General features: G+C 42.1%; 1 protein-coding gene across 10 annotated transcripts in view; it reads right to left on the reverse strand.

The window, feature by feature from the left end:
• The window catches only part of KCNH1 (potassium voltage-gated channel subfamily H member 1), a 347,125-nt gene that overhangs the window by 69,712 nt on the left and 254,172 nt on the right, over positions 1–23,241 (reverse strand). For 2 of the 10 annotated variants that reach the window (XM_039531625.1, XM_039531624.1), the window contains exon 11: positions 6,437–6,524. The exons of the other annotated variants lie outside the window; for them this stretch is intronic. In XM_039531625.1, the coding sequence (XP_039387559.1) occupies positions 6,437–6,524 (88 nt within the window). The remainder of the gene's footprint in view (positions 1–6,436; positions 6,525–23,241) is intronic. 10 annotated transcript variants of the gene reach the window in all.

A 23,241-nucleotide genomic window follows, 5' to 3' on the forward strand; every position in this document is an offset into this window, starting at 1 on the left:
TACCTGGAGGGCTGTCCAGGCTAATTTGTCCTGGCCCCACATCCCCCTGATGGCATGTTTGCATGCCAAATCAGCCGGAAACCAGGTCATTGTAGCCAATGTAGCGGTAACGACTCTCAGTTAGTCCATACTCAGTCATTCTTGGTAGCATGGCATTGTGCTCCAATGAGACGTGAGTGAATCTTCTCACTTACTAGTTTGTTCGTTTGTTAGCGTTCTCAGTGTGTTATTTTTATTTGAACTGTTGTACACCCAATATGGAGAAGCGACTGAAAATGGAAAGTGTAAAGACATGAGAAAACAAACATTTGACATCAGCTAGTGTTTCGTGAAGTCCAAAGTGTGGAAAATCTAAGTCAAATGATCACAATGGTCCTGGAAAGTCACTTATGAAGAAAAGAAAATATGACAACGATTACATAAAATATGTCTTTCCATGCATTGTTGATCAAGAGCATCCAAAACCACAATGCGTAATTTGTGGTGATAGTCTAGCAAACAGCAGCCTCAAACCTTCTCTACTTCGGTACCACTTAGAAACTAGGCACTCCCCATAACTCAACAAGCCTGTTGATTTTTTCAATCGAAAATTAGCCAAGTGGAAAGGTGACATTACCAGTTTTGTATCCAAAGCAAGTACTGATAACGAAAATGCACTTGAAGCGTTGTACTGAGTGAGCTACCGAGTAGCAAAAGCATCAGAAGCCCATACCATAGCAGAGAGCTTGATTGGTCCACGTATAAAAGACACAGATCATTGCATGCTCGGAGAAAAGACTGCAAAAAGGATTGACATAGTACCTTTGTCCAATAATACGTTGTCGTGAAGAATTAATGAGATGTCAAGTAATGTAGAAACCACAGTTGTACATAGAGTGAAAAATAGTCCATATTATGCTATACAGTTGGATGAATCAACTGATGTTGCTAATCTATCTATCTATTTTGCTAGTGTTTGTATGTTATATGAATGAAGGTCTGGTTGAAGAAGACTTGTTGTTTTGCCGACCATGGAAAGAACATACAACTGGAGAAGATATCTTCAATCTGACTAATGCATATTTTCAAGAAAAGGAAAGATTGGTCTCATTGCCTAGGCTTTTGCACTGATGGGGCCACATCAATGATGGGAAAGTATACTGGATTTGTAGCTCGAACAAAAAAGGTTGCATCAAACGTGTCTTGAACTCATTGCAGTATCCATAGACAATCCCTCGCAGCAAAACGCATGCCTGAGGGATTGAAGGAAGTGCTAGACAATACAGTGAAAATGGTGAATTTCATAAAATCACAGCCAACAAATTCCAGAATATTTCACGTACTTTGTGAAGAAATGGGTAGTGTACACAATTGTCTGTTGTCCCATACCAAAGTTAGAAGGCTCTCACAGGGAAAAATCCTTGTGTGCTTGTTTGAGCTTAGAAGGGAAATCCTTGTTTTTTTCAACAGCCACCCTTTCCACCTTGCCAGCTGTATGGAAGATCATGTCTGGCTCCACAGCCTAGCTTATTTAGCACACATTTTCTTGAGGATTAATGACCTACATTTCTCTCTTCAAGGCCTCAATACAACAGTTTTCAACATGCAAGACTGAGTTGAATCCATGATAAAGAAGTTGCAGTTCTGGGAAAGCTGTTTGGAAAACAAACTGAGTATTTCAGTACGCTTCATGATTTCCTGGCAGAACAAACTTCAGTTGGATCAGTGCACTAAAACCAATATAACTGCACACCTAAAAGGACTTTGCACAACACTCAGGCAATACTTTCCAGCTATGTCAGGTGATAATGACTGGATTCGCAACCCCTGTGATTATACCACTTTCTCAGCGCAGGTATTGAGCACTGAGGAAAAAGAGAAATTGATTGAGATCTCCTGTGATTACGAACTGATCAACTTTTGACTGAGTTTAAGAAACAAGTACTCTCTGCTGGCAGAAAAAACTACTATAGTTTTGTTACTGTTTTCAACAACATACTTATGCAAGAAAGCATTTTCCTCTTATGCACATCTGAAAACCAAATACAGACACAGACTCAATGCCGAACCAGACCTGAGACTTTATCTTTCTCCAATGGTTCCAGACTTCCAAGAGCAATGCAGATCAAAGCAAGCATATCCATCACACTGAGGAGATTTACAGTTCAAGACTCCTTATGAGAAATAGAAAGGGAGGTGGACATTTTTTGCTGTTTCTAAAATTAAATAGGCTGCTAGTGTTGTTTTTAAAATTATTATGAAGAACAAGTTTAAGCTTTGTTGTAGTCATGCATTGTTTGCCTGGACTGTTCAAGATTCGAGTGCTTGTGGGAGGAACTCTTTATTTGAGTTGGCTTCTTAAATACCTTCATGTTGTTTCACGTCTGGTACTCCTTGATGAAACATGTAGGAGGCTTAATTGAAGTGATATGAGCTACAAAAGTGAAATCTTGGAAGAGTGTTGCCGTTTTCATAATGTAATAAAATTAATAATGTAATGATAAATAGTGTGTAATAAGTGTGTCTCAAGAAAACCAAATTATTTCCAAGATCACCACTTCTATAATTTATGCTCAGGGAAGGGAGAAAATCCCTGGAAATATTCATTTTTAGGAGGAGGTTCGTGAGATTTGATATTTTCGTGAAAGGGGTTCGCAGTTGTTAAAGTTTGGGAACCACTCTGTTAACTCTATTGTTGGCGTTTCTGTAGCAAGCTGGTTTTTACAGGGTGGAGTTGCTAGCCCCACGCCCAACCCTCCTCCTTTACCCTGACTTGGGACAGGCAGATGGCCCCAAAGGACCTGGTCTAACCTTAAGCTCCCTTGCTGCAGATTGAGCTCATTACTTCTTGTCCTGTTTCAGTGGACATGGAGAACAATTGATCACAGTCCTCTTTACAACAGCCCTTTGAAGACTTACGAGGTTCCTCCTCCTGTCTTTTCTCAAGACTAAACATGCTCAGTTTTTTTTAACCTTTCCTCATAGGTCAGGTTATCTAAACCTTTCATCATTTTTGTTGCTCTCCTCTGGACTATCTTGAATTTGTCCACATCATTCCTAAAGTGTGGCACCCAGAACTGGCACGAGTAGTCCTTCAGAGGCCTAACCAATGCTGAGTACAACGGGTCAATTACCTCCCTTGTCTAACGTACAACACTCCTGTTAGTGCAGCCCAAAATGATATTAGCCTTTTTCACAGCTGCGTCACATTGTTGATTCAGATTCAATTTATGATCCACTATAACCCCCAGTTCCTTTTCAGCAGTGCTACCACTTAGCCAGTTATTCCTCCTTTTGTAGTTGTGCATTTGATTTTTTTCTTCCTATGTGAAGTACTTTGCACTTGTCTTTATTGATTTCAGACCAATTCTCCAATTTGTCAAGGTCCTTTTGAATTCTAATCCTGTCCTCCAAAGTGCTTACAACTCCTCCCAGCTTGGTGTCATCTGCAAGTTTTATAGGCACTCTCTCCACTCCATTATCCAAGTCATTAACGAAAATATTGATTAGTACCAGACTCAGGACTGACCCCTGCATGACCTCACTAGACATGCTATCCCAGTTTGACAGCGAACCATTAATAACTATTCTGAGTATGGTCTTTCAAAAAGTTGTGCACCCACCTTATAGTAAATTCATCTAGACTGCATTTCACTAGTTTGCTTATGAGAATGTCATGTAGGACCATGTCAAAAGGCTTACTAAAATCAGGATATACACCTCTACCCAGATATAACGTGGTCCTCAGGAGACAAAAAATCTCACTGTGTTATAGGTGAGACTGCGTTAGATCAAACTTGCTTTGCTCGCTCCCTGTTCCTTGTTCCCTGACCGCCCCCTCCAGAGAGCCCCCTCCCTAATCACCCCCAGGACCTCACCTCCTACCTAGCCCCCCTGTCCCCTGACTGCTCTGACCCCTATCCACCCTCCACCCCCTGACAGGCACTCACCGGCAGAGGCGGGAAGCAGAGCAGCCCGGCCCCAGTCCGCTCCACTCCACCAGTTCCCAGCCACGGCGCTCCGCTTCCCGCCGCCGGTGAGTGCAGAGAGGTTGGGGAAAGGATGCCCCGCCCCCGCACTCATCTGCGGTGGGAAGCGGAGCGACGCGGCCCCAGCCGGCTCCGCTTTCCTTGCCCTGGCCCCAGCAGTGTCACTGGGGGGTGGCTGGGGAAAGGTCCTGCACTCACCTGCAGCGGGAAGTGGAGCGCCACGGCTGGGAGCTGGCGGAGTGGAGCTGGCTGGGGCTGGGCTGCTCCGCTTCCCGCCGCCAGTGAGCGCGGGGAGGTTGGGGAAAGGACGCCCCTGTACTCACCTGTGGCGGGAAGCGGAGCGCTGCAGCTGGGAGCTGGCGGAGTGGAGTGGGCTGGGGCCGGGCTGCTCTGCTTCTGCCGCTGCTGGTGAGTGTGGGGGGGATGCCTTCCTCAAAACCCCCTCCCCCGAGTGACAGACCCTGGGGAGAGGGAAGCCCCTGACCGCCCCCGAGACCCTCTGCCCCTTATCAAACCCCTTGGCCCTGGTGTGGTCCGGCACCCTTAACTCGCTGCTCAGAGCAGCGTGTCAGAGCTGTACCATGTTATATGCGAACACGCATTATATTGGGTCGCGTTATATCGGGATAGAGGTGTATCACACTTACTGCTTTCTCCCTCCTTATCCACTAGACCTGTAACCTTTTCAAAGAAGGAAATTAGGGTGTTGTGGCATTACTTCTTGACAAATCCATACTGGCTATTCCTTATAATCAGGTATCCTAGTTTTCCCAATTTAAAAAAAAAACCTAAATTCTCTCATAAAACATGAAAATCTGCATTTTTTTTACAATTAAAATGAAACACTGAACTTTAGTTTCCCTAGCCACAATATATATGGGTATCAGTTGAACATAATGTTTTACTGACATATTTACAATTTTTAAGCAAGTTTAAAACACAGCAGTGACATCAGTCACTATAATAAAATAAAATTAATAGAATTGCAATTTGTTATCCACAGCCCTGCTGCATACAGTACAGAACAGAACAGCTCTTTACCATCAACATGAAATTTATCCTCGCCAAACTCAGTGACATGGTCTTTAGGGGTGATTTTTAAAAGTTTTCAGCATCTTTTCATAACTTTAATTACTCACATCTGGAGGCTGAAGAGAAATTTGAGATGCATTAAAACACGAACCCCCATATGCCATAGAGTAACCTCTATATGCCAGAAGCAGCTTAATGGAATATGTTTAGCTATGTAAATTTAAAGCACATTCAAAAATCAACCACAAGAGGGGGAGGTTGTGGGCACTGAATAAGTGACACTGGTACTTGCTGTAAAATTTGTTAATACTTAATATGTTTTTTATTTTTTCACAAATGTAAAAACTAAAGATTCTCTGTAAGAAACACATTCCGCGTTTTTTCGTGGCAAACAGATTTCTGGGATCCCGGCTTTATAACCCTATTATTCTCCAGGTGTTTAAAAACCGATGTTTTAATAGTTTGTTATAGTATCTTTCCAAGTTTCAAAGTTAGGCAGATTGGTTTATAATTACCCAGGTCCTCTTTGTTTTTCTTTTTAAAAAGATAGGTATGTTTGCTCTTCTCTGGTACTCTGGGACCTCACCCATCCTCCAGGTGTTCTCAGAGATCATTGCTAAGGGTTCTGAGATTGAATCAGCTAGTTCCTTAAGTATCCTAAAATGAATTTCATCAGGGCCTGCTGACTTGAATACATCTAACTTATCTAAATATTCTTTAACTTGTTCTTTCCCTATTTTGGCTGTGTTCCCTGTGTTGAGGATCTGGTCACATTAACTGTTTTAGTGAAGACTGAAACAAAATTGGCATTAAACACCTCAGCTTTCTTGATGCCATCAGTTATCTTTCTTCTTCGTACACTTTTCTTCATCTTCTTCTTGCTCCTAATGTATTTAAAGAGCCTCTTATTGCCTTTTATAGATCATTAAAGAGCTCCTGATGGATCCAGATTGACCTCCTATTATTCTTCCTATCTTTTCTTTGCACTGAAATAGTTTGCAGTTGTGCCTTTATAGAATCATAGAATATCAGGGTTGGAAGGGACCTCAGGAGGTCATCTAGTCCAACGCCCTGCTCAAAGCAAGACCAATCCCCAGTTTTTTGCCCCAGATCCCTAAATGGCCCCCTCAAGGATTGAACTCACAATCCTGGGTTTAGCAGGCCAATGCTCAAACACCTGAACTATCCCTCTCCCCCATTTAATATGGTATTGCCTCAGAAACTGTCAGCTCTCCTGCACTCCTTTTTCCCTTAGATTTTCTTCCCACTGGTCCTTACTTACCAGTTCTCTGAGTTTGTTAAAGTCTGCTTTTTTTTTGAAGCCCATTGTCCTTATTCTGCTGCTCTCACATCTTCCTTTTCTTAAAATCATGAACTCTGTAATTTTCATGATCACTTTCACCCATAATTTTCATGATCACTTTCACCCACATTACCTTTCACCTTCAGACTCGCTACCAATTCCTCCCTGTTGGTCAGAATCAAGTCCAAAATGGCTGCTTCCCGGGTTACTTCCTCCACTTTCTGGAACAAAAAATTGTCCCCAATACATTTCATGAATTTATTGGAAATTTTGTGTTTTGCCATATTACTTTTCCAACAGATATTTGGGTCATTTAAGTCCCCCATTACTACCAGGTCTTGTGTTTTGAATATTTCTGTTATATGTTCTACAAATGCCCCATCCACCTCTTCTTTCTGATTTGGTGATCTATAGTCCAGCATTTCTCAACCAGGGGGCCGAGGCCCCCTGGGGGGCCACAAGCAGGTTTTCAGGGGGTCTGCCAAGCAGGGCTGGTATTAGACTCACAGGGGCCAGGACAGAAAGCTGAAGCCCCACTGCCCCAAGCCCCACTACCCAGGGCTGAAGCCGAAGCCTGAGCAACTTAGCTTCACGGGGGCCTCCTGTGGCAGGGCCCCCCAGGAAATTGCCCTGCTTGCTACCCCCTAATGCCAGACCTAACTTTTATATGCAGAAAAATACTTGCTGTGGCACAGGTGGGCCATGGAGTTTTTATAGCATGTTGGGGAAGCCCAGAAAGAAAAAGGTTGAGAACCCCTGCTATAGTCGATCACTGCCTAATCAGCAGATTGTTCCATAATCAAGCAGAAAAGGATGGAGAAGCTTCAACTCAGATTAATTGTTCATGAAAGCAATTACAACTAACAGGCTGTTTGTAAATGAACTGTAATAATTCAGGAGTGATGGAAGCAAGCACAGAAAGGGCATTTGCAGTGTAGGTTACAGTGACTTGGCTAAAGCTGAGGCCTGACAAAATAAGCAAGCAGACATATACTAAAAGAAATCGCTTTGCCATTAATGTTGAAAGCCAATGTATCACATTTATGTGTAACATCAATTCAGGGGTGAAAAATTGTGAAATTGTGTGACCCAGGCCCTGTGCTGCGACACTGACCCAGCAGAATTCAGACCATGCCTATCCCACTCAAACACATTCGCACAAGCATTTCAACCTCATCTCCCCGAGAGCCATATGGTACATGTGGAATAAGACCAATGGTGACTCTAATTGGCGTGCTTTTGCATCCAGGACTCGGGAGGGCTAAATAAATCTTACTGATAGCAAGCCAGTTGTCAGTCAGCCAGGACAAGTTTGAAGAACATCATGTTTTTAAAAAGTAGATGAAAAGATGAAAAATATTGATGGAGGTCATATTGTCCTTGATCAAACTGTGAAGTGCCCCTTGCTGGCAAGAAAACAGGATACAAAAAATGCTAGGTTTGCCAGCCAGGGCAGGCGCCCAGCTGGCAATCAGATTGCTCCATAGCAGTTAATCCAGCTCAGAAGAACCCTATTACTTGGAAACTGTTGAGATTTTTCTGTGTGCTTATTTCAGATGGCTCTTATTTTGTGCTATTTATACTTACTGATTATGAAAGTCAGATGATTTTGTTCTGTTACTACACTACGTTCCTAAAGCAGGCTGTTGCGTAGGACTGCATAACACGGTTGCCTGAGTTCTTGCTTGGATTCCAAATGAAGCTGTAGAACTTTTAATTACCATGAACAATTTACTTCACCTAATAAGATTTTAAATCTGATGCCCATAAAAGCACATCACATTAACATACAGAAGTATAGAAAAATGATCCAGCAAAAGGTGGTATCTACGTAATAGAACAGCAAAATCCACTCCATTGTAAACCCAATTTTGCCCCTCCTACCTACAAAATCCCCAATAAATACTCTTTCAACTTGAAATGTGGCACATTTGGGGTGTGACCAAGCGCACAATTTTTGTAACTATATTTGAGATTACTGAGACAAGCTATTCTAAAGATAGGCAGAAAAAAATGGGTATTAAACTTTGAAAATTGTCTAATGCTTTTTTGCCACAGCTTGCCTACAAAACAGCTTGTTCTAAAGACTTCAGTGATGTTGGGGGTACAAAGTCCAAAAGACCAATTAGAGACACTGAAAAGAAATATGAAGAAAGGAGCTAAACAAAGAAAATTGCTGCCTTGTTTCCTTTCTTCCTGCTAACAAGGGAACATCAATGTTTTGACACCAGTATTGCTAACGCCTCAGACTGGCTTTAAAAAAAAAATCACAAGATTTTTCTAAATAACAATTTTGGAGTTATTGTTTGCCTTCTTGCTTTTGAGCCTTTAGGGTCCAACATTTTCAAGCTTTTTTTACGCAACCAAGAGAACTTGCAACTTCCCTTTTAAAAGCTGTGATTTTCACATTCACTTGTCTTCAGGAGGTGGGCCTTAAAAAACCCACCAAATATTGAGACAGACACATTTTAAAAAAATCAAAAGAGTTGGCAGCACCGCAATTCTTGACATTTTATTGTGTAATCTTGCAATACTGGGTCTCTTTCTTGAAGCCTCAACTCCTGGAATCATGGCCAACAGGTGAAGGGCATGGAAATGGGAGCACCTTGCAGGGCTAGGCTAGATAGAATATGGGGAGTAGAAGCTCTGCATCATTACGCTGATAGGGGTTCCCAGTGCTGTTCAACAACCCCGGTTGCAGATGCTCATGCAGCTCCACAGACCATTTCTGATCTGCCGGGCTCCTGTCCCTGATCCCTAACTCCAGCAGGAGGGAGGAAGTGACAAGCCCTGCAGAGCTTAGGAAACACACCACAGTTTCTTCTTAAGCTCCTTTAACAACATATGGCATCATCATAATTTATGTGGATGTTTTCTTGGTCCAGAGTTTAGTGTGACAGTCAGGGCCGGCTCTAGGTTTTTTGCTGCCCCAAGAAAAAAAAATTTTGGCTGCCCCCCGTCCCAGCCCTGGACTCCCCCCGCACCTCCCTGCTGCCCCAGCCCTGGGCTCTCCCCCCCACCCACACCCCCTGCCGCCCCAGCGCTGGGCTCCCCCCCAGTGCCACACACGCACACCTCCTGCCGTACCAGCCCTGAGCTCTCCCCACCCCCCACCTGCACTCGCCTTTCGCCGCAGCCCTGGGTCACTGGTAACTCGCTCCCAGGGCGAGTCATTCAGCAGGAATTTTGGATGTGCACAGAACACAGTCAGGATTGGGCCCCATATGGTTACAGAGCTGCAGTAAAGTGGAACAATTTTCAGCTTGTGTGATTGGAGGATATCTGGATGCATATTATAAGACTGTCCTCCATAAATGAGGAAAAGTTGAGGTGCCTTTATTATTCTTTTGTTCCACTCTTTCTTTCTATGGGGAATTTGCCAATGCAATATCACTGTCTTCCTTTTAAACAAACAAACAAACAAACAAAAAGGCAATGGCTGTTGAAAATAGCAATTCCAGTCCTAATAACCACTGGGAAGCATTTCTTGCTCAATTTTATCCTACTTTTTCTACAGCAAGTTACAGCGAAGTAACAGCTGCCCAAATTGAGCTTGAGCACTCCTGAATTTTGAGGTGTTCAAATCTGGAAGGCAGGTGCTGGGTGTGTGTGTGGGGGGGCTGTGGGCTCTGTGGGGGAGCACAGCAGCATGTATGCAGCAGCATGTCTAGCGCTGCGCGGAGCCAGACAAGCTGGTCTGAGTGGCACGGTAAGAGGGCTGGGGGGTTGGAGAAGGAGTAGGGGTTCGGGGGCAGTCAAGGGACAGGCAGGGAGGTTGGATGGGGCGGAGATTCGGGGGCAGTCAGGGGCAGGGAGAACGGGTTAGATGGGTCAGGGGTTTGGGGGGGTAGTCAGGGGACAGGCAGCGGTTGGATAGGCATGGGAGTCCCAGGGGTTTGTCAGGGGACAGGTAGGGGGTGGGGTCCTAGAGGGGAAGTTGGGGGGGTCTCAGGAGGGGGCGATCAGGGGACAAGGAGAAGGGAGGCTTAGTTAGGGGCAGGGGTCCCGGGAGGGGGCAATCAGGGGACAAGGACCAGCGGTGCTTAGATAGCGGGTGGGGTCCTGGGGGGCAGTTAGGGGCAGGGGTCCCGGGAGGGGGTGATCAGGGGACAGGGAGCAGGGTGGGGTTGGATGGGTTGGGGTTTCTGTGGGGGGCAGTCGGAGGGAGTGGATGGTGGCAGGGTGGGGCTACCCTCCCTCCCCATGGAGTGTCCTATTTTTTGAATGTTAAAATATGGTCTCCCTACCATTCACAGCAATCACAGCACACTGCCACATGAGATCCCCCTCCTTCCTTTCCAGTTGGTAGTGGCCAAGAGAATGCTGGGAAATGTAGTTCTTTCCCTGCTCCAGGGCTGGCTCTATAGGCAGGGTGCTAATCAGGGAACTACAGCTCCCAGAGCCCCCTGTTGGTTCTCAGCTTCCCTGCCACCCCTGCAAATGGGCTGCCCCAAGCAGGTGCTTGCTTTGCTGGTGCCTAGAGCCACCCCTGGTGACAGTGTGATATAGGCAGGGAAGGAGGCAAATACAAGGCCATCCAGGATCAAGAGAATCTGCATATAGACATCAAAGTCCAAGTATAGTGCTTGAAAAAATAAGTGAGAGAGAACATTTGTTTTGTTTCTTAATGGAAGCAAAAGGTATACAATTCTCAAACAGAAAATGTAAAAAAAATGAAATAGAAAAGTTATTATAACCTTAAAACATGAATGACTCCAAGGTAACACCAAGGAGACTGCTTTGAAGTAGGTCTGCAGACGTATTACTGACCACTCCAGCAATTTAACTAAGCCAGTCTTAAGTGTGTTTACAAAGGCAAATAACGTCACTGATGTAAAGATGTTTCAGAGTGAACATATGCTTCTGCATGATGATCAGATTCTGTGCAGTGTTCACTTTTCAGTGTAACTTAGAGGCTAAAACATCAGCAATGACAGAAACAAATGGAGGAAGGAAGAGCGGTAATACAGGAAGAGCTTTATTGCTTATGTGCTGCTATTTTTTGGCTAGTTTGCAGTCCATTTGGCAGTGCCTAGATCAAATCACATTTTCCTTCAAGTACTAATAAATCTCTCTCTCTCTCTCTCTCACACACACACACCCCTACCTAATAGGGGTTCCCAGTGTTGGTCTTCAACCCTGTCTGCAGCTGTTCACACCCCTTTCTCCTCCCATAGGCTAAGTTAAAGGTGTCTGGTTTAAAGAAAACATCAAAATAAATGACTTTTGTCATAGTTTTAATTCCAAACTTTTTCCACTTTTGAGGGTGCCCAGTGAAACAACACTTTTTTTTTAAAACATATCCAGGCACACAAAGCAAAGGGTAGGAAACTTCAGTGCTGTAGATAAATGAAGTCAATGAAGCCCTTGAAAACTGATGCAAACACTGAGCTCATATATTAAACTGTAAAATTAATGGTTTAAAGGAAAAGCAGAGTGCTATAAGAGGTTAACTATCATGGTGAAGTATATTCTGAAAGGAAACAAATCCATTTAAACTAACACCAATGACTTCAGCTCCCAGGGAGGTAGTTAGCAGAGTTACTCTTCCCAGCTCTCAAGCATCATGTAATATTCCTCCCCACCAATACAAAGCTCTTTCTTATCAAAGTGTTGTATGGAACATGAACAAAAGCCACATTTGTAATTTTGTACCTCCTCTTATATCTGGAACAAGCTCCCACTTCCCAGGCACCCTCTCTTTCTGCACCCAGAGCAGTCCTAGAATAAAGTCTATAGTTATGGCAAATATCTGAGACGAGAACACAAATTACTGCCACCCCGAGGTGCTAACACATTGGACACTAACAATTCATGAATGTTTTAAATATCTAGTTGTTTTATGAATTCACCAAAAAAAGGTGCCTGCCGCATCAGGCAACAAAGATAAAATGGACTTCTGTCAAGCATTACAGACCAATATTTCCTGTGGGTAGTGATTAATAAGCATGGATGGATGAAACCTGTCAGGGGGAAAGCACAACATTTTTAAACAATCAGGTTCCCAAGTACTCAGCCCGCTCTGGAGTCTGGCCAGATTTCTGGAAAGGTCTAGTTCACATCCTCAGCCTGAAAGATTAACACTAGAATTAGCATAGCCCCATACGTTACATTACATCATTCAGTTACCACAATTGCTCCCATTCTACACTACTCACCACACTGCATTTACAACTCTTGTTGGGATGACAAAAGAAGGGAAATGCACAATACAGAAATCATGTTTCCTAGAGGTGGTCTCCTCGTGAATATGGTTGAAGTTCATTGGTGATGCAGGTAAGGGGTGATATGAAAGATAGCACAGAGGTGTTGGTGTGTGATGGAAAGAAAGGGACACTCAAGGTTGGAGTCACTGTCAGAATGGGAGGAAAAGGGGAGCATATGAAAAGAGACAAGTGTTAGTGCTGAGTGATGTAGGGTTAGTCATCCATGCCCAACACCTCAAGGCTGTACTACTGGAATGCCCTCTATTCATTCCGAATCTCCATCTGCTTCAGAACGCAGCTGCCTGTCTTCCAAGTGAGGTGGGACTCTACAAGCACGCAGAACAGCCAAATTCAACTCTTTGCCTTGGCTTCCGTTTTCTCTTCTGGTTGCAATTCGAGGTATTGGCAATGATTTGTAAAGACCTGAATGGTGTGGAACCCAGCTCAGTCACTATACACCATCACAGCAATTAACATCTATTAGAAGGCTTCCAAATACTCCATAACAGGCAAAGCGTTTTTTTTCCACTTGAGGGCATTACAGTTGGAATTTGCTCCCTTGGCAGTCCACCAAAGCTCCAGTCTAACAACACTAAGACAGTCTGATGTCACTTAGCTTTTGTCTGATTTTTGGTTTTATTATTCTTGAAAAAAAAGTTGTAATTTTAATGTTACCCACTGTAAATGGGTTTAACGAATTCATTATTGTTTTAATTTAGTTACTAAGTGCTTAGCTGCTATATTGTTAGAGGCTTTAAAATTAATAAATCAGTCAGCAGATAGTGAGTGGCCTTTTCATTTTAATATTGATGAGTTACATATAGGTTTAATTAATTGCAAGTGTCAGAGCCTATCATTAGGCAAGTGGTCATATTCGGTATAATAAATACCTAACCAACATCCATGAAAACACATTAATTGCTTTTATTATAAGCACTATGATTTACCCTTGAAGAAAAAGTATGTACAACATGATGCCTGCTATGTTAGATTATCCTGAAACAAGTACAAAAGGCAAGTTTTATGTCAGGTCTTCTAAATTTCATTCTCTATGGTTTAATAATTCTACATTGGTGGAGATTTTCGGTATAGGGTAGGTTTTCGGTATAGGGTGGTGTTAATGTGACCACCACTTATTTGCACCGTGGTGTCTAGGAAGTGGACCTCCTGTGTAGATAGGTCCAGGCTGAGGTTGATGGAGGGGTGGAAGCTGTTGAAATCATGGTGGAATTTTTCCAGACTCAAACCTACCGACCGCTATGCCTACCTTCATGCCTCCAGCTTCCATCCTGGGCACACCACAAGATCCATTGTCTACAGCCAAGGACTGAGGTACAACCGTATCTGCTCTAACCCCGCAGACAGAGACCAACACTTAGAAAATCTCCACCAAGCATTCTCAAGACTACAGTACCCACATGAGGAAATAAGGAAACAGATCAACAGAGCCAGATGTGTACCCAGAAGCCTCCTACTGCAAGACAAGCCCAAGAAAGAAACCAACAGGACTCCACTGGCCATCACATACAGTCCCCAGCTCAAACCCCTCCAGCGCATCATCAGGGATCTACAACCCATCCTGGACAATGATCCCACACTTTCACAGGCCTTGGGTGGCAGGCCAGTCCTCGCCCACAGACAACCTGCCAACCTGAAGCATATTCTCACCAGCAACTGCACACCGCACCATAGTAACTCTAGCTCAGGAACCAACCCATGCAACAAACCTCGATGCCAACTCTGCCCACATATCTACACCAGCAACACCATCACAGGACCTAACCAGATCAGCCACACCATCACGGTTCATTCACCTGCACGTCCACCAATGTAATATATGCCATCATATGCCAGCAATGCCCCTCTGCTATGTACATCGGCCAAACTGGACAGTCTCTAAGGAAAAGGATAAATGGACACAAATCAGACATTAGGAATGGCAATATACAAAAACCTGTAGGAGAACACTTCAACCTCCCTGACCACACAATAGCAGATTTTAAGGTGGCCATCCTCCAGCAAAAAAACTTTAGGACCAGACTCCAGAGAGAAACTGCTGAGCTCCAGTTCATATGCAAATTTAACACCATCAGTTTAGGACTAAACAAAGACTGTGAATGGCTTGCCAATTACAGAACCAGTTTCTCCTCCCTTGGTTTTCACACCTCAGCTGCTGGAACAGGGCCCCATCCTCCCTGATTGATCTAACCTCGTTATCTCTAGCTTGCTTCTTGCTTGCTTATATATACACACCTGCCCCTGGAAATTTCCACTGCTTGCATCCGAAGAAGTGGGTATTCACCCACGAAAGCTCATGCTGCAAAACATCTGTTAGTCTATAAGGTGCCACAGGATTCTTTGCTGCTTCATCCTGAAAGAAATCTTTCCTGAAACCCCATGTCTGGTCTTCAAACAAACCCCCTGCCTCTCCAAGCTTATCATCAGAAACAAGCTCCCCACAGGATACAACAACTCAAAGCAGCACAGACCCTGCCAGAACAACAGATACAAAACCTGCAGACCATGAGTTCTACACATGGCTATCATAACACGTGGCGTACCTCATCCAGTGCACTAAATGCCCCAATAACAACTACGTCTGAGAAACCAGACAGTCTCTCGAATGAGCTTACACAGGAAAATGATAAAAGACAAAAAATACCCTGTCACTTGTGGGTGAACACTTCACAGAGCAATCACTCTATATTTGACCTATCAGTCCTCATCCTCAAAGGAAACCTGCACAACACTTTCAAAAGATGAGCCTGGGAGCTTAAATTCATAACTCTGCTAGACACTAAAAATCATGGACTGAACAGAGAGACTGGATTTATTTCTTACTACAGCAATCTGTAACCCAATAATCCCTCTTTGTCCTATGACTGCAGAACTATTAACAGGCCACCCTACCTTGAATGGTCCTTACAATATGTGCTCACTGCTTATGCTAGAAAATCTGCCCCATCTTGCATGTAGCTGGGCTGCTTGGAATACCTTTGCCAGACCTGACAAAGAGCTCTGTGTGGCACAAAAGCCCGTCTATCTCACCTACAGAAGTTGGTCCAATAAAAGAAATTACCCCGCCCACCTTGTCTCACTGATCTTGGCTGTCAGTTACATTTACTCTTCTACATTGAGAAATCTTTTCAATCATCTCAAGAAAGTTGACATCTACTTCCATAACTTTCTCCTCTGTAAGCAAAGCAATACAAGCAAAGCTTTAACTTGATAGTTCCAGATACAAAAATGTCAATGTGATGTCAATGTGGTAATCTAGCAACAACCAAAACAAAAAACACACACAAAAACCACTAACAAAAGACAGCCAAACCCCTAAAACAACGTAAAAACAACCCACCAAGAACATTTATCTTCCTCCTCCCAAAGTCATTTGGCTTAAATTCTGCCTGTGTTACACCTTGGCAACCAAAATAATGTCAATGTAGTTGCACAAGTGTAATAGAGCAGAACTTGGCTTATTAGATGGATTGAAAAGAGCCAGAAGTCTGTTGAAAATTTGAGTTTTGTCAAAATCAATTTTTTGTGAAATAAATTCAACAATTTTTTTCATTTTTTGAATTTTTTTTTAAAATAGAGTATACATTTTTTGGGATCTTAAACATTTTCCATTTTAAATGGGGGGGAAATGCTTGCCTTCTCTCATTAAAAAAAAAGCTTTTTCTGGGGGAAAAGTTATTTTAAAAAAAGCTTAGAAGTGGAAAAAATCATTTTTTAAAGTGTAACTTTTCACTTTTAAAAGTAACATTTTCATTTTAATGTGTTAAATTAACGCTGTTGTGCTTTAGTGAAGATGCTATTATGCTAACAGGAGAGCTTCTCCCATCAGCAAAGTGAATTCACCTCCCCGAGAGAGGATAGCTATGTCAACGAGAGACGCTCACGAGTCGATATAGCGCTGTTTACAGAGGGGTGAGGTTGGTGGATTTTGCATGTCCCCGAGCGACAATTATACCAATTTGGGTCTGTAGTGTAGACCTGGACTTACTTTCAGAAACAAACATTTTTTCACACCTTCTGTCTGTTTTCCAACTTGTGCTGGTTGAAAGACAATCTGACAGTGAGGAAAAGTAGCTTTCCCTCTGCCCCTGCTTCTTTAAAATGTTTTTTCTTAATTATTTCCCAATGGGAAAAATTCAAATATGGATTATTTTTCCCTGTGAAAATGTCCATGGGGGGAAAAGGAGGAAATCATCCTTTCTAGTTAACTCTAGCATTGAGTATTTGCAGCAGGTCATGGGTTACAGCTCCACAGCAAACCTGATTTCAGATATTTGTTTATAAAGCATTAACTGCCAAAGAGGCGACCACTTTTAAAACAGTAGCACTTTTCCTCACAGAAGAAGTGTCAATTCACCTACAGTTTAGTAAAAGATTGGGTAGAAATAAAATTGGCTTGTGAGTTAAATGAAAGGTTTGATTTGAATCAGGTAGAGACTTTGTACATTTTTGTAAGAACTTTAGGCTTGATCCTCTGTTCACTGACTTCAGTAGGAACGTAGCCACTGACTGGAGAGGGTGCATCATCAGACCCTTGCTCAGGAAAGACGATGAGAGGTTTAGATCACAGCTGTCGGAGAAAAACTCAGTTCTCACTTTTTGTTTGGGTGCAGCAGAGTCAGATACTTTATTATTTCTCAAGCAATTGCAACTGAGGGAGGGAGTGCCCTAGGACACAGGGTCGCCCCAGTCCCGGACAGGTCTCTCAACAGGTAAACAATTACAGCAAGCATTTATACTTTTGTTACAGGCAATAATAAGCAACAGCTGCATTTTATTTATACATAGGCCATCCTGATATCTTGTTTTTCTCACTTAAGAGACTCCAGTCTACATTTTGTATTATCTACACAAAGTCGAAACAACTTCTCACACAGTTCTTTTCCACTCGCCTTACACAATCCTCGCTTCTACAAATCTTGCATTATTAGGGTTACAGTTAGCCTAACTCTTGCTAACAGAGACTGTCATGCATTAAGATCCCTTACAAATCCCTGTCAGTTCTTTCTCTACTTCCACACAGCAAAAACAGATCAGGCCAAATTCATCTCCATTATAACTCCAGCATGGATTAATTCAGCCTGTCTTGTTTCCTGCCAGTAATAGCTCTTATGAAGCAACTTCATCAACTAAATTCTTCAGTTTAGTTCTGTGAAATCCAAATGTAGTGTTGCCCTAGGGAAACTGGTGAGAGATTTTAAATAACTGAACCAGCGCCTTAAGTCAATGAGAGCTTGTTTTAAGGGCTGGTTCCTAAGTCGGTGCCACTGGAAACAGGCCCTCGTGTCAATCACCCTGTGGACAGGCAGAGAGTTGGTCAGCAGCAGTTAAGAAGCAGACTGATCAGCTTTTCACAACTCTCAATGTAATACCTGGCAACGCAAAGGTCAGCTAATAAGCAAGGTTTGATGTTGAACCAACAGCAAGTGACAGCTTTAAAAATCTGGCTGCTTTGTGAAAAACCAGACAGGTGGCAATGACCCCAGGGGAAACACCTGCTCCTCTATTGGTACACACTTGCCCGCAACACATTCTTGGCATCTGATAGATATAGACGTTAGCTCATGTTTACAATGCAGCCAAATGGGGTATGATTGGCAGCAACACACACAAAACAGAAAAACAAAATAACTTCTGATCATAATAGTTATTGATCACAACTTCTCATTAGAAGTAAATGAAAGAACTAAACACTAAAACCCAGCTAAATACTTTCAGCATGTGTGATGAGGGACCATATATTTGTCAAATATTCAACAACCACAGTATGAATCTGGGCTTCTGCTACGTTGGCTGTGCCATGTTTCATCCCTATCTTACATGGAAATAAAATCCATGGCCTCAATATAATTTTGATATGCTACAATATATTTATAAATTATATAGAATAAAATGACAATAGTCCCACTTCAATTCCTCAGGAAGTCCCACTTCAGTTCATAGGAGCTGGAAAATATTGGGGACTTGCCTTCCCATTTATAGACTTGTTGAAATTAGAGATTTGAAAGACCAGTCAGATCAGCTAGTCCATCTCCCAATCAGTGCAAGATTGTTCCTGACAGGGTATTCCTGACTGTGCTCTGCCCAGTCTAATTTCACATGGCTCTCCACTTCTTTTGGGATGGAATTTCACAGACTAATACATTTCACCATTAGCAGCCCAGAATACTCTAGGAATTTCTTCCTGTTACTGGGCCCAATACTGCGTAAATAAATAAATGAGCAAACCAGAAGGCAAAGGATTTTGCTTGCTTGAGGCCAGACGGAAACAGCAGGGCAGGGATCTCCATCCTCTGCAATTCATGAAGGGGCAGCTATCTATTTATCTAGGTACTTATATGGCCCCCAGCTGCTGAACATCCAAGTGCCTGCCCAGGGCCAGCTACAGCTGTTATGTGCAGGTAAGAGGTGTCAGCCAACGAGGCCAATGTGCAGAGTTTGAGTTATCCACTCAATGCCACACCACCAACTAGTGAGCAACATGCTCATTTCCATACCTCTGCATTCCTCTGCAGAGATCTGAGGAAGTTATTTCTATGGCACACAATGCAAGCATGTGTGTTTCCAGACATATGAGTTCTCCAGAGCAATAACATTTCAGAATTTGGCCCATACCCTTTAAATGTTCCTTACTTAATTTCATCCTATTGCTCTTGCTTAACTCTCCTTGCACTATTTCAAACACCTCCCGTTTCTTGGTGTTTCTATACCATTCGCCAATCTTCTGCTAGCCTTTCATGAAACCCACTTGCTTTTCCCAACGCTAGCAAAACAGATCTGATTCCATCTCAATGTGCACACTCATCCAGAGGCAATCTCATAATACGAGTGCTCTGTTGCCCATGATGCAAGGTGCAGTGAAAATGTTTGGAGAACATAGCTGGAAAAGGTATTCTATTACTTTTTTTTAAAAAATCACATTGTTACATAAGGAAAGAACAGAAAAAATAATAATACTCCTTTGATTTAAAAACAACAAGGTGCCTGCTTTGATACACCCACTCATCACTCGGCCACTGCATCCTTCTAATTGGAATCAGGGAAAGAATGCCTGTGAAGGTCAGCAATGCAATGTAATTAACAAGCCAGATTAAAACGAATCCCTCTGCTTTCTCTACCTTGTTCAATGATCTTGGACACTATTGCTAAGTGACATTATGCCTACACTTTAACTAGACATACTTTGGGTTTTGTTTACAGTGAGTAAAATAATAAAAGCATAAAACTGGAGACAAGAGTAATTTTCTTCCTCCCAGCTGGTGTACAGATAACCTTTGGCCTCTTACTTGCTTAATTATTTGAATTTAATTGCTGTCTATTGAGCTGAAAGCTGGTGCATTTTCACAGTATTTCTGAAATGTGTGTCCAGAATCTGGTTAAAAAAATAAATGCACAAATAAATAGATAAAAAGCAAAATGGGATCTGATTTTGTACTCACATCTGTTTTAAAAACGTGAAATATGTGGTGTGTGAAAAATAAAATATGCTTCAAGTGCTTCAGCTGGGGGACAGCTAGCCTACTCTAGGGTGCTGTAAACACTATAGCAGGGGATCAATATTAATGTAATATGGGGAACTGAGGCTGATGCCCAGAGAGGCTAAGTGACTTGCCAAAGGTTACACAGGATACCTGCAGCAGAGCAGGGATTTAAATCCAGGTGTCCTGAGTCCCAGGCTAGCGCCTAAACCACCTGTTCATCCTTCCTTTTCAAACCCTCTTGCTCCTTCCCTGGATTCTTCTTGCTTCTCTTTTCTGTCCCCTCAACCTCTCCCCCTCCTTCACCAATAACATGACCTCTCTGGCCATCTATTCACCACTGGATTTGTGCATATGAACAAAGGGCAGTACACCATGCATAAGGACAAATTTCAAAAATATGGTGGGCACGTAAGTTGAGTCAAAACAACATGCGGACATAGGCACGAACATGTTCTGAGCACATGCACGTGCACATCTCTCCAGTTGCTAGTGCACAAATTTACCATAGCCTCCTACTTCTGAAAATGTCCCACTTGTTAGGTGTTACCCTGGTTTTAAACCCCTCACTCTATGCAATTTATATTCTTTCATATTATCTTGTTCCATAGTACCAATTTATCACTTGCCAGAAATCTGAAAATCTTGGTTAGATCATTTTAAATTCTTCCCTCCTCTAGAGAGAATCACTAGTTTTACTTTGTGATACATATGCTAAAAGCAAGCACCATCCCAGGCTGTGCCATCTCCAGAGTGATAATATCCTTCTCGATTCCAGATGCCTACTAAAATCTGCAGCTTCTTTTGATTTGTTCTCTGATTGTTGATTTTTCCCCCGAAGACTCCAGCTTGCCATTTTTATTGCAGCCATGCACTGGGTTGAAAGACTTGAGGATTTTTTTTTCCAAAGAAAACTTTTAAAATTTCTTTTCTAATAAGTCCATCCCTCCAGCTACTTAAACATTTTGTCACTCTTCTGAGCTTCCTTCAATTTATCTACCAATATCTTTAGTAATTAGATGTCCAGAACTAAATGTAATATTCCAGCTGCATTCAAACAAGTGTTATACAAGAGAGACAATTATCTCCCTGTTTCACTATATGTTACCTCTGCACACACAACCCCAAATACTTTCTGGTTGAAAATACTCCTTGCTTATTGAAATTTCTCACACACACACACACACACACACACACCAAAGAGAGAGGATACAAATTCGTATTTGTTCCAGATGAATTATACTTTTCACTGTATTCTCTGTGTAGCTGGATGTTCCTCGATACTTATGTGCACTAACTGCTCTACAATATCTTACAGTTTACCAGGCAGCCTTTTTTCAAATAATGGTGGTATATTTACCATATGCGGTCCTTAAAAATCCGACTTATCAAAGAGACTCCTAAAAGCATTAAAAAAAGACATTTCCATTCGGTTTCTCTTAGGTTTTGTGCATGCATATTATGTAGACCAGGTAGACTGAACATAATTATAATGCACAGTCTTTCCACAATCATTTCTCCCCTACACCATAAATGGAAATGTGATCCTTGCGCCTATCAGTTTTCTACATTTTTTTTCTCGGTAAAGAAAGTTAACTAACTGCTTAGCCAGTTTCATTTCCGTTTCCTCTAAGTCCCTTCCATCATTTTTAGAGCCTCCGTTTTTCCTCTTACCCTGTGTTTACTGCAAACAGGATCCAAACAGATCAAGTCTAATACTACCGTGGTCACTAAATGAAAAATGCTCCCTAACTTCAGTCTTGTTTATTGCAACAACAATCATAATTAATCCTCCTACTCATCACTCCCCTGTAAGGCAGGTGACAGTATTATTCCCATTTTACAAGTGGGTATACTGACCAACCTTTTCAAAGGTGACCTCTGATTTGGGGAATTGTTTTTTTAAGGTGTCTGGCTTGAGATACGTATGGCTTCATCTGCAGAAGTGCGGAGCACTCCCAGCTGAAGCTGGGTGAAATTTTTCAGCCAAAACTTTTTTCTTAGAAAAATGCAGATCTGGGTCAATCGAAAAATTTCGTGAATTTGGGTCAATTTCACTAAATTGTTTCAGTAAAACAAAAATTAACAAAAAATTCCAAATAAGTAAAAACATTTAATATCAACATTGTTAAAACAAAATATGTCAATTTGAGGGATTCAAAGGAGATTTTGTCTGGAATTTTCCTTCATTTTATTGTAAAACCTGCTTAAATACACCCAAGACCAAAACGTTTTTGTTTAACCCAAACATTTTTTAAATTTAAATTAATCAAATTTGAAAAAAAAATTGTTTTTAGGTTAACCTGAAACTTTATTAATTATTATTATTATTTGAAACTGCCAGTAAACCAAAAATTCCTTCATTTGCACAGGTCTGTTCTTAGCTCCTCTGAAAATTAGGCCCAAAGTGTTAAGTACCCACAAACTGAGACACCCAGAATCAGAGGTATCTTTAAAATGTTGGCTTGAATAATTTCCCTGAAGTCATTAAGAACATGTATCAGTAACACAGGGTGGACTGATTGTACTAGACTAATTTCATAGGCATGTCCAGAAGACCCTGGTAGATTTTCAACTAAGTGTGTGTGGAAATAAACAAAGTACCATTTTTAGAAAGTTCTTCACAAATTTGGCCTTAGAATCAATGACTCAACCTCAGGAAAAGAGCTAAGTCACATGATATTTTGTCAGCCATTTCACTTCTCTGCAGACTGTTTTGCAAAGGCCCCTGATTGGCCAGAATTATTCTTTTGGTGTTCCGTGGCTGCCTTCCACATTTTGAAAACACTGTTATTTGTACTCAAAGGGGAATCAGTCCATAAAACTCCCACTGAGGTATTCAGTAGAAACACCTGCTGATAGCTTGAGTGGCGTACTTGTGCTGAGCAGGACCTTGAAATATTTCCAGATATAGTAGAATAAAAACGAGGAAGTGCTCAAGTAACACCATAAATGATTGTGAATATTAACGCTTGGAACTGATAAAAGGCTAAAGGGATATACTCCACTTTAAGATTGCATGTTATAAACAAATTTCTTTATCTCGGTCACTAATAAATACCTAAATTATTACATGTGAAAGAATGTTTACATGTCTTTGGCCTCCAATTTTTCTCAGTCTGGCTAGTGAAAAAAAAATCAGTGAAATTTTCACTTTTTTGTCCATTTCACTTTCAAGTTCTTAGTGCTGTGCTGTTTGTCTTTCAAACACTGCAGGGGAATGTCTAGTTAAAAAC

This window comes from Mauremys reevesii, linkage group 3 (genome assembly GCF_016161935.1).
Source record: "Mauremys reevesii isolate NIE-2019 linkage group 3, ASM1616193v1, whole genome shotgun sequence".
NCBI classification, from domain to species: Eukaryota; Metazoa; Chordata; order Testudines; family Geoemydidae; genus Mauremys; species Mauremys reevesii.